General features: G+C 43.8%; 1 protein-coding gene across 1 annotated transcript; it reads right to left on the bottom strand.

Annotated features, from left to right (window-relative positions):
• Positions 1–2,722: 2,722 nt before the first annotated feature.
• On the bottom strand, positions 2,723–7,155 carry cibar1 (CBY1 interacting BAR domain containing 1). The gene is made up of 9 exons (XM_068747434.1): positions 7,127–7,155; positions 6,639–6,873; positions 6,434–6,502; positions 5,799–5,900; positions 5,547–5,552; positions 5,063–5,167; positions 4,739–4,852; positions 3,974–4,093; positions 2,723–3,048 (listed from the first exon to the last, which is right to left on the bottom strand). Exons 1-9 carry the CDS (start codon positions 7,153–7,155, stop codon positions 2,938–2,940), a joined length of 891 nt encoding a protein of 296 aa, XP_068603535.1. The 3' UTR covers positions 2,723–2,937.
• Between the last annotated feature and the right edge of the window lie 3,893 nt (positions 7,156–11,048).

Genomic DNA, 11,048 nt, shown 5'->3' on the forward strand with positions numbered 1-11,048 from the left:
TTATTTTTGTAACGTGTGGGAGTATCAGACAATATTATCCAGCTCCGCTCTGATTGGTCCAGTCTGTGAAAAGAAGAAGGCCGAAGGAAATTATTTAATTGAGATGGAACGCACAAAAGCAAACGGCTAAAAGCACAATCCAGTCTGGAGGCGCACGAGACACAAAAATGAATTAGAAATCATAGAATAAAGATGTGACGTATTCAGTTCATTCATTGTTTATGGGTTGGTAACGGTTTAAACATTTTGAAACGTGGTGCAGCCGCAGATTGGGAAAATAGGTCATTGCATATCAGATAAGTACGTTGATCATGAGGCAAACAAGAAAGCTGGTTCCAAATGGGAAACAAAAACAACAGAGTAAAATGAACACTAAAATCTAGAGCTGGATAACAGATCGCCTTCATGATGATGAGGTCTAATTGAGTCTGATCATTGCACGGACACATCACACACACACACACACACACACATTCACTTATGCACGTGCATTGGTGGTGTGAAATCCAGGGGTTGTGGTGGCGCTTCAGAGTTATTAGAACGCCAGCAACACACAGCGGGTCTGCCAGAAGAACCACAGAGAGTGAGAGAGACACACACGTACACAAACACAACAATACACACGCCATGGCAGCCCTGTCAATGAGTCAGTGCATGAGTCACACTCTGGCTATGCTGCCTCTCGGTTTTATAACAGCCGCCAGCATGGCACTGTTTTTAATATTCCACACATTGACGCACACACACACACACACACACACACACACGTATAGACGCATGCATGTGCTGGGTATGCACTTCCACACAAGTGCACACTCATAATGTTCCTTAAAAATACACATGCACAATAAGATTGAGGAGTTATATTCACACACACAGACACACACTGGGGATGACTGCTGATGAGCCAGGAAGGAGGAGTGGGGATTGTTTACCTCTTGCGGGGTTCTCCTTCAACGATACTGGCTCCATTAAGATTGGATGGATGTGTTCAATACATCCATCCGTGACAAAGTGGCAAAGCAGACATAAACCTCTCGCTGATATGACAGACGGCAAAGAGAGATCAGAAAGAAAATAGCAGTAGAATCAACCCAGACTCAAATCATTCAGCCGTTAGTGAAAAACACGCATTACACATCCGGATGTTTTTATCTGTCAGTTCAAACCAGAGTTTTCTGCCTTTCAGATTGTAATCAGTTTGCTTTTCTAGATACCGCAAGTATTTCACAAACACACACCTACATGCGCACACACACACACACACACACACACACACACACACACACACACACACACACACACACACACTCTGCAGCTCTCCAGGTTGAAAAGAACACAATGTCTCCATATCAATTTTCATCATTCATAAGCATCGCCCCCTAGTGGTGACTAAAGGGAAATGAACCAGAAAATAGAAACGCATTTATGGTGCTTTTATTTTGCTGATTCAATGTGTATTTTTTTTTTATTGGTGCTTATGGAAAGACCAGATATGAAGACACTATCAGATTCGTTTGATGCTAATGAAAGACGAAACCTGTGGCATCTGAACAGGCTTCTAGAAAGTAAGATCAGTGACACCGTCCTAAAGGAGAAACGGCTAAATATAGGAACAGCTGTATCAGTGTGTGCAGAGGTTGATGGATCTGATGGGAGTGGCGTGACACCGAGGCGCAATGAGTCAGAGTCAATGATAACTACCCGAGGCCATAACTGACCTCTTTCAACTGCCCCCCCCCCCCCTCCATTCACATCTGGATCTATGTATGGGCATCCTTGTTTGCTTTTTAAGTCTTTGTTTTCCTTTTATTTAAAGTCATGATTCATAACTAAACCTTTCCACACTTTGTTCTCCTTTACAACTCGCTTCACGATTGTTTTTTTTATGTCTTTCAGATCTCTCGCTGGTCACCTTCCATTTTTCTATTTACCGATCAGGGAGTGGAGCCCAACGGTTTATCTGCAATTGGAAAAAGTTTGTGACTCACCGGCGTAAACACGCACTTTATAGACGATGACTCATCGCAACACGGGCCGGTCAAATCCACAGCACACCAAAGTCACACTGGTGAGTGTTTGTTTGCATACACATTAACCTTTATGTGCATTGAGGTGTTGTTGTGCGGAGGGCTGATGACACACCACCTGCACCGCTGTTATCTAACAGCCGCTGGGATAATCAGGGCTTCTCAAAGGGAAGTTTGGTAGCTCATATAAATGAGCTACCAAACTTCTTGCAGCTGCTTTGGCTGCAAGATTCTGGATTTATTTTGTGTTAGTGTAACTAACTTTCCTGTAATATCTGTAAGGTCCAGGGATGTATTCATCGCGACACGGGCAGCAGAGGAACGCTAAAAACGCATCCACTGACTCATGGATGAGAGACATAGGAGCCATCAGCTCACACAGCGGCGTCGATCGCCGCCTCATCGCTGACTGATAATGCAGATACACCGTGTTCCCCGAGAGACACACACTGTGCTGCAAAGCGCCCTCGCTCGTCCAACTTTTGTCTGCGGAAGCAATGAGTCACGAATCCACGGCCACTTAGGCTGATTCACACGGAGCGATTTATAAAACAATGTCTATGCAAATTGGACGCCGCGCGCTCGTTGTGGAACAGGACTTCACTGGAACAGCGGAAAATGTGAAAACATTAACTTTTATTTCAAAACATGGAAAAACAATAAAATGGACTAAAAACACACGTGAATGTATACTGCGCACTTTGGCATTGTGTGTTTTATATATAAAGTTTAAGAGAATAAAAGGCTGGTTTTATTAGGACTACCGTTAACAACGAGGCATCACACGACTACACACACCTCCGGGGTAATACTGCCGTCACAATTAACAAAAACACATTCCTACAGCTTGTTGATATTCCTGTATTCCATTTCAGGGGGAGAAAAAAATGACAAAAGAGGATGGCATTTAATCTGTGCCATCTTCCTCCTCCTCCTCTTCAGATTCATCTTCATTGTCATCCTCCTCATCTTCTTCTTCTTCCTCCCTTGTTGCCTGCCGGTTGTAGGCCCTCTGTTGCTGTGACGACAAATAAACAGTTACTATTTTTATAACGGCGAAGGGCAGATGCGATACGTGGGATCTGCGCACCTTCTCGGAATTCAATTTCAGGGAATTTCCAGGTTAAAGTCGAGCAGCAAAATCTGACACGTGGCTCAAAGTTAATTACCGTTAAGAGAATGAGGTCTGACAAAGAGAACAAGCATTCTGTGTCGAAGTCATCAGATGAAATAACCACTATTTGCATCCTCGGCTCCCTCAGCATCCTCACTTCCACCGTCACTGCTGCTAGCATTTGCTAACCCTTCCTGTTCTGGCAGCCATTCCTCCTCACTGCTACCAACATCCTCCTCCTAACTTAAACAGCAGTGATTCTTCCACTATCTTCTTGCTCTCTCTGTTACACTGTGCAATTTGCTACAAGTCTGGCCTTTCTGTATCTGTCTGCCATCTTGGTTTCGCTCTTATTTCACTTGCAATGGCTGACCACTAGGGGGCAGTGTATGGGATACAGCAACAGCACTGGAGTGGCTGAAAGCCAGCGAAACTAATGCTTTACTGTACAAGGAAACAGATTTTGAATAGCTGTACACTGTACTCGCCTCTCGCGTGAAAGCGTTCATTTATATTTTTGCACAAAATGTATAAATGAAATGACCTCTGCCTCTTTATGTCAGTTGTCACAAGGATTTCTATGACAATTTGTTCAGCTATTTTTCATGGTAAATGTATGAGAAGCCTGGAAACGGGCCTAAAAGTTGCTTTTCTAGCAGCGTCACTGAATCAAAAGTGTGTGTGTTGTCATTTAGAAACCAAACTCGATCATTGAAGGACAGCGTGATCACAGGCTGCGACTTGATTATGCAATGCCGTAACAGAAACGCCAGCACGCTGGGATCTTTTCAGGAAATTCTACTTGAGTTTTTTTTGTTCCGCGTCTTACCTGGAAAGTCCCAGATGTACTCAGGAAGGACCCGGTGTGATCGAGGGAGGTTCTGGAATCCCCTCGCACTATTTCCAAGCGGGCCTGGTAGTGAGGTGGGTGCAGCAAAGTCCTGAACACCTGCCAAGGACAATGGAAGCAATGTCGAGGAATATAAAATGATTTTAAAGAATTTTCTTTAATAACAAAGCAGCTCCATCAATTTGCTTCTGATAACACAGCAGTGTGTGGAAAATAAATTGTGCTAGGACTCAGTTTGTCGCGCTTCGTTGTACGAGTCACCAAAGAATGGCCTCATCTCGGTGAGGGGCTTCCCTTCAGTGTGAATGGAATTAAGGGTGGATGATTCAGTGAAAAAGACACACAGATGATACGGCGAGGGGGGAGTAAAGAAAAGCAGAAGAGGGATTTGCACTTTTGAATCATCGATCAATTCGTTTTCTCGCTGCAGTTTATCTTAAAGTATCTCAGAATTCTAAAACCAAACCACATCCTGGAGAAAGTCGGCGGACGACTGAATCCTGCACGGATCGCTAGCAAAGTCAGCACATCGATTAAAGGGTGCGGGCCATGAGCAACGAGTCGATGAGTAATGGGTACACAACAGTGTGGGACTGTTTGGAATAGATACACAGCCGTCAGCTTCACCCAGGGCACAGTATATAAACTTAAATACACATCAATGATGAGACTTCAATTCATATATGCTTTAAATAAACATGAAAATGGGCTCATTACTGTTTTGAGGCAGAGCAAACGGCCTACCTGCATGTCCTCCTCCTCATCCACGTTCTGAATGCTCTGGAACGCCAAAGTATAAATCTCCACGGCCTTCGCGTGGAACGACATCTCCACCTTCACAAAGTCACCAAAGATTTTCTACAGGCGGAATACAAAGGATAATATTTCAAATATAAATATTTATCACAAATGGCTGCACGGTAAAAAGGCACGAAAAGGAGAAGGGAGGAAACGAGAGCATTTTGAATCGACCACGTCAAGAGAAGCGTCGGCGTCAACAGCTTTACCGTCACTCACGGCTGCAACGGACACGCTGAATGGATGAACTGAGATCTCAGAGCAGCAAACCTTGATGTCCCGGATCTTCTGCCTCTCAAACTCGTCCATGGTCTGCTCCAGCTGCTTGGTGATTCGCGTGGCGTCAATGGTGGCTCTCTGGAGCTCACCTTCAGCCTGACGGGTGAAAAATGACAATCCACAAAGTTACCAGATCGCTCTGCCTTCCTTTCAAACCGCATGGATGCTGCTTGACACCCGGACGTTACACAAACCGAGGCACAGACTGAAAATGAGAAAATAATCTGCTGCTATTTGCCTCATTTCGATAATGATGACGTGTAGAACTGGACCGACAATGACTAATCGCTACAACACCTCCATACCGGGTTTCACAACTGATAAAGTGTGAATGCTAATAAAAATTTCTGTCGCTGACATTTGGGAAGTGAGCATCCATTAAGGGGGATTCTTTGATCTATTTCAAATGAATTGTGATGCGTTCCGCCTTTGAGGCCGTCGGTCACTGTGGATAAACCGATGACACGGGACACACCTGCGACTGAAGGATCGGGGTCAAGGAAACATGAACTTGAGCTGCTATCTATGTTTATTCAACTCGTGCTCAGAAATCCTGATCCAAACGATTGAATGGGATCAGACTTTATTTTTCCATTTCAACATTATTTAATATCAAAAAAACAAACTTGTCATCTGCACAAAAACAATGTACATATCTGGTTGTTATTCCGCTGAGTTTGCAAAGCACTTTTGATATGAAGACATTTGTGAAACAGAATAAGGATACAATGATCTGCCTGTCTGAGGGATTTCTCCGTCTGGTCCTTTCGAGTTGAGCCATCCGTTTGGCCTCTCTGCCTCTGGCACTCTGAGTAGTCTTCAGATCCTCCTGCATGGACGCGCGATAACATGGGAATCAACAATTATGGATAATTATTTAGGAAGTGGACATTTGAGGTTTTAAAATGCTGAAGGATATAACCCAATTCATGTTTGGTGTAGCTAGTCCAACCTGTTGGGCAGATTTCTGTGTTGTCTTAACTTTGTAATGTTTGTAATGTTAATGAAAGTTTCCATCAAACATCTTATAATTTTTCTTTGTTTAAAAAAAAAAAAAAAATTCACTTTTTGTTATTAAATATTTGAGCTAGATTTAATTACACTTTGGGTCGCAACTGTGAGTGACAGTAGCACACACGTTGACATGATTAATTTAATCATTTGGCAACGCGATATGTGGAAGAAAAACAAGGTTGTAAACGAGATAATGTAATAAATAATGTAAATTATTAATGTAATAATAATGTAAAAAAAAAACTCCATGCCAGAGGATTATTACTGCGACAATAGCGCCCCCGTGTGGCGGTGGCACGAACAGGCATGTGGACGTTTTTGATATTTCTAATCATTGAGCACACTTACCCTTTTACGCCTCACCACAGCGCCATAGCTTTTTAATGGCTCTATGACTTTGTCTTCAAGTCTTTCCAGCTGTAAAGTAGATTCAGGTTAAAGCAAAGTTGTCACACACACAACCGTATACCGAGAATGCATATTCTTCGTTCACTGATGTATTAAGAACAGTGGGCAGACACCGCACGGTGGACCATCTCTACACTAGTTTTACCTCCGCTTGGCGGTAGTCTCCAACTTTGGCCAGGTGGTCCGCGAACTCCTTCATACCCATCTTTAGGTTTGGCGTTTCTGTGTCCGCGTACGTGCCAATTTCCCGAATGAGAATATCTGCCTTGTCCCGCAATCTGGCTGTTTTACGAGCATAGGCCGCAAATATTTGGCACATCTCCCCAAAATGTTTCCCCACGTTGGAGATATTTTCCTGCATCTTTCTTGTCTGATTGTCCCTGGAGACGGAGTGAAGAATGTATTAATATTAGTCAATTCGTATTAATTCAATGACTGAAACAAAAACCTACATCTAAAATGTTAAGTAACGTAACTGTGTCTTTTCTCGATGATTTGTCGCTAATGTTATCAGTTGGTACAATTCCGGTGTTTTGTGTCTACTCTTACCGAATCACGGCTAGCTTACTGCGTGTAATTGCTCGTTACTGCGCCGCTAACGGTACCGATTGCACACGGTTTGCTAGCTCTTACCTCAGACTCGCATCGGGCATACGATTCATCTTGACAAAAAAATACAGCAAAGTGTATTCAACCAGTTCCAAACTGAACGCTAGCTAGCTGCAGTTCGTTTCGGCTGTCTCTTGGCTAGCACGCCAACCTGCCGTTTCCATGGAAGCTTCGTCATTTCCGTTGATAGACGTTCGAGAAGTGCATTCTGGGAGATTGAGCCATTTTTCACTTCGGCGGCTCTGATTTTGAAAGTGAAGTGATGTTTTGATTTTATCGTTACTTCCGCCGACAGGTTACGTGAAACTGGATTTTGATGATTTTTTTTTACGGGTGGATGTTTGTTAAAGGAATAGTTGGTTCCATTTTGAGGCAGATTAAGGTACGGATGTTAAGAAGGAATTATTTTCTCACTTTCCATAACATTGTGCTGAAAGTTGCACAGTGAGAAACTGGCAAAGAAGACATTAAACTCTTCCTGATATGACAGAAAGAGCAGAATGCGACACTAGAATCAATACAGACTCGGTCAATTAAAATGTGTTACTGTTTTATTTGTTTTTATTATTTATTATTTTATTTATTGAACCAATAAAAATACAAAAATACACCGTGTGCCCTGAGAGACACACACTGTGCTGCAAAACGCTACACTCACACAAATCTTGTCTGTGGGAGCAATGAGTCACTTTCAGCTGAAGTTTGTCAGGAATCCACGGCCACTTAGGCTGATTCACACAGAGCAATTTATAAAACAATTTCTATGCAAATTATATAATTCAAATAAATATTTAATGTCTAGAATTAAAGGATTTAATACAAATTATTTGATGGGCATTTAAAAGTTCAAATCCTTTTAAGCGAACAAGTAGTTTTGAAATGACATTTGATAATGTTTGTGGTTTATTTCCCGGGTAATAAGAGCTATATATTGCCCCTAAAAAAAGGGGGGGGGGGGGGGGGGGGGTCTGCTTCTTATGGTTTCTATAATTCCTCAAATAGATCAAGGTACATTGCCTGCATTGCAACAGCCTGGCTGTTTTTGAGCTGGAGCCAAGAGCAGACGTGATAACCAAAATGAATGGAGGACTCGTATTTCCCTCCTCTGTGTTTGGGAATGCATGAATGTCACCAGCTGCCACGTCTGGCCCTCTGTGGAAAATGTCCAAAAAGCGTAATTATCATGCTTAATCATCCATGGGATTGAAGCGAGGGAGATCCCACGGTAACAGCTTGGTGATGTAAAACACGGCCATTGCATTTATCTGTGTGCCTGGAATAGTAAGAGGATCAGGTATGAAGTATATTTCCGGGTTCAGCTGATGTGGGTTTAGGATTTATTTTCTATAGTGTTGTATAAAACAATCGGACTTGCTCCTGGATTCTTCCTGTCCTTTCTAATCTGGTGTAGGGTTAGCAGAGGGGCTGGAGCCAATTGTGGCTGGGGAGACGTCCACCCTGAACAAGTCGCCAGTTCCATCACAGGGCCGACACATAGGAAGACAAACAACCAATCACATTCACTCTGACATTCACCTCTAGAGTCACCACTTCAGCTCTAAGGAGTTTGTGGTGATGGAAAGAAGCCGGAGATTCCGGAGAGAAGGTCAGCGTAGGGGCTCTGACCCTGGGAGCACCGGATCAGGACCAGAGCCAGGGGTCCACCACAGGGGGTCCACCACAGGGGGTCCACCACAGGGGGTCCCCCACAGCCATCATAGGAACATAAAGGCATCGCATGTCGAGCACCGACAGCCTTCAAAGCCCTTTGTTTTTGCCTTGTAATTACACGACTCAGCCACATGATGGCAGTCTACTGCCACTCGTCTTCTCACAGAAGGCAATCTCAGCTAGTTAACAGGTGATGTCTGAGCTCCTTCCACTCTGCCTTCATCATCGTCATGGTTACATAATTCACATCTCTCTGGCAGTAGCCCAGGACTGGATTCAGAGCCTCCTAAACATTTAACTTTAGCGGGCGCCTGTTAGCCAGCGTCCTCCAGGATCGCTGTGTTGAAAGAAGCCCGGGGCTGTGTTGAGTCTTCCAGTTATTTGTCTTGGCTGTGGGTGAATCTATCCAGGAGTAGCATCTTCTTAAAATGTGCATCTGAGATAAAGAACAGATGGCAACGTCTCAGAAAAAGCAATTAGCAAGAAGCGGTATAGCAACCAGCCCAGCCGCCGCCGCCGGGCCTCCAAGCCTCCTGCGCACCTTGTTGTCTAGTCTTTACTGTTTCAGCCTCTGCCTGATGTCTGCAGCTCTCCACGCCGCCATAGCGACCAAGCCACGTCTGGACTGTCGAGCAGATTGCAAGCGACATATGTCAGGCGTGGAGGGAATTACTGGCGGGAACCAAGAGCGCGCGCCCTAGCATGCTAGGGTTTGTGGGTGTCTTGACACCCCGCTCAGGTGTGAGTCCCGGTGTGACTGTCTTCACACATACACACGTATGGCTTTCTGTGGGAGGTGCGTGTGCACTCGTGCGTCTCCAGGGACGCCGAGGACAGTGAACAGTGTGACATCTTGTTTTCCACTCGGCAGCACAAGCCAGGAATCAATATCCCGTCACGCTGATTTTGGTTAACCTTTCCCTCCTTCCTCTGCTAGACATTCCTCTGACTAGTGCCAAAATGACACGCCGCAGCTCTCTTGTGTACTTAAACCCAGTTTACAGCTCTATAGCTTTTATCTCATCCTTAAGTTCAGAATTTATTTCTTTTTATATGCAACTGAAGGCTCCTCTGGGGCGAACGTGGGGTTTCAGTCTACGACAATATTTTGTCGTCTCTCTCCACACACAAACGAGATGTCACAGATATTTCTTCTTCCTGTTTCAAATAAGAAATGCCGTGATATTCCCCTCAAACTGCAGCAACCTTGAACCAAAGTCCTCCCTCTGCAGTTAAGCGGTCGCTTGAAGGCCGAGCTGATGCAGACACGGTCCGGTGCTTTTCCTGACCCAATCGGAAGCCTCTCTGTCTCCAGCGACTTGAAGCTGCAGGTTAGGGGTCTTTGTTGTCTGCGTTCATTAGTGTCTCCTTCTCCGTCTCTCCATCTCGACCTCTCTTACTCTCTCTACAGCACCTCCTATTTCTAAATGCCTCACTCCGACTCTGCTGCTCCCCCCCAGGAGTTGGTAAAGAAAATGTCACCAGATCAAATTAGTGGGAGCCTGAAACACTGCCTGTCTGCTTGTCTATTCCGCCGAGTGATGGCGTCACTCATAGAAGTTTCTTACAGTTTGCCTGTGCACAAACTTTATCTTCCCCAGATACGACACTCTGTGGCATTAAAAAAAAAACTTTTTGTATTGAAGTTTATTTAAAGCCGATTTTCACATTTTTAAATTATTATTATTGTTAAATTATTATTACCGCCATTTTAAAAAAAGGAAATCTCGATAATATACGGAATCCAGATCCGATCCAGATGAAATTCGATGGTAAATTGGAGACCCCCCCCTCCCCTGAAAATCTCAATAATCCATAATCATTATTATTATTATGGATTATAATGATCCATAATCCAGGATCTCTTCTGGATCATCACCAAAATGTAATCATCTGTTCCCGGTACCATTCCCAACATTTCCTGAAAATATCATTAAGCTCCATCCATAATCTTTTTTAGGTGCTTCAGACAGATGAACGCCAGCAAAAACAAAACCTCCTTGTCGGAGGTAATAAATAATACATTAAATATATTAAAATTAAAATAATAAGAATAAGTAAAAATGCTAACCCTGGGTGAGTAGAATTTTATGGTAAAATATAATAAGAGAATGGGTTCAGAGGAAGCTATGAAAAATAAATCAAGTAAAAAAAAATCGAATCTGGCGTATTAAATGAAGGTTGAAGGTTGTGCAGATGGAGATGCCCTCAGCTCCTTCAGCAGGACGTTCCAGAGGCGAGGACCAAAGACACTAAAAGCCGCCTCGCTGTAGCT

This window comes from Brachionichthys hirsutus, chromosome 13, assembly GCF_040956055.1.
Source record: "Brachionichthys hirsutus isolate HB-005 chromosome 13, CSIRO-AGI_Bhir_v1, whole genome shotgun sequence".
NCBI classification, from domain to species: domain Eukaryota; kingdom Metazoa; phylum Chordata; class Actinopteri; order Lophiiformes; family Brachionichthyidae; genus Brachionichthys; species Brachionichthys hirsutus.

Coding starts and splice junctions, on each gene's coding strand:
- cibar1 (XM_068747434.1), bottom strand. CDS start 7,155: ATGAATCGTATGCCCGATGCGAGTCTGAG. Junction 6,874..7,126: donor ATGCCCGATGCGAGTCTGAG/GTAAGAGCTAGC, acceptor CTCCGTCTCCAG/GGACAATCAGACAAGAAAGA. Junction 6,503..6,638: donor GAGACTACCGCCAAGCGGAG/GTAAAACTAGTG, acceptor TCTACTTTACAG/CTGGAAAGACTTGAAGACAA.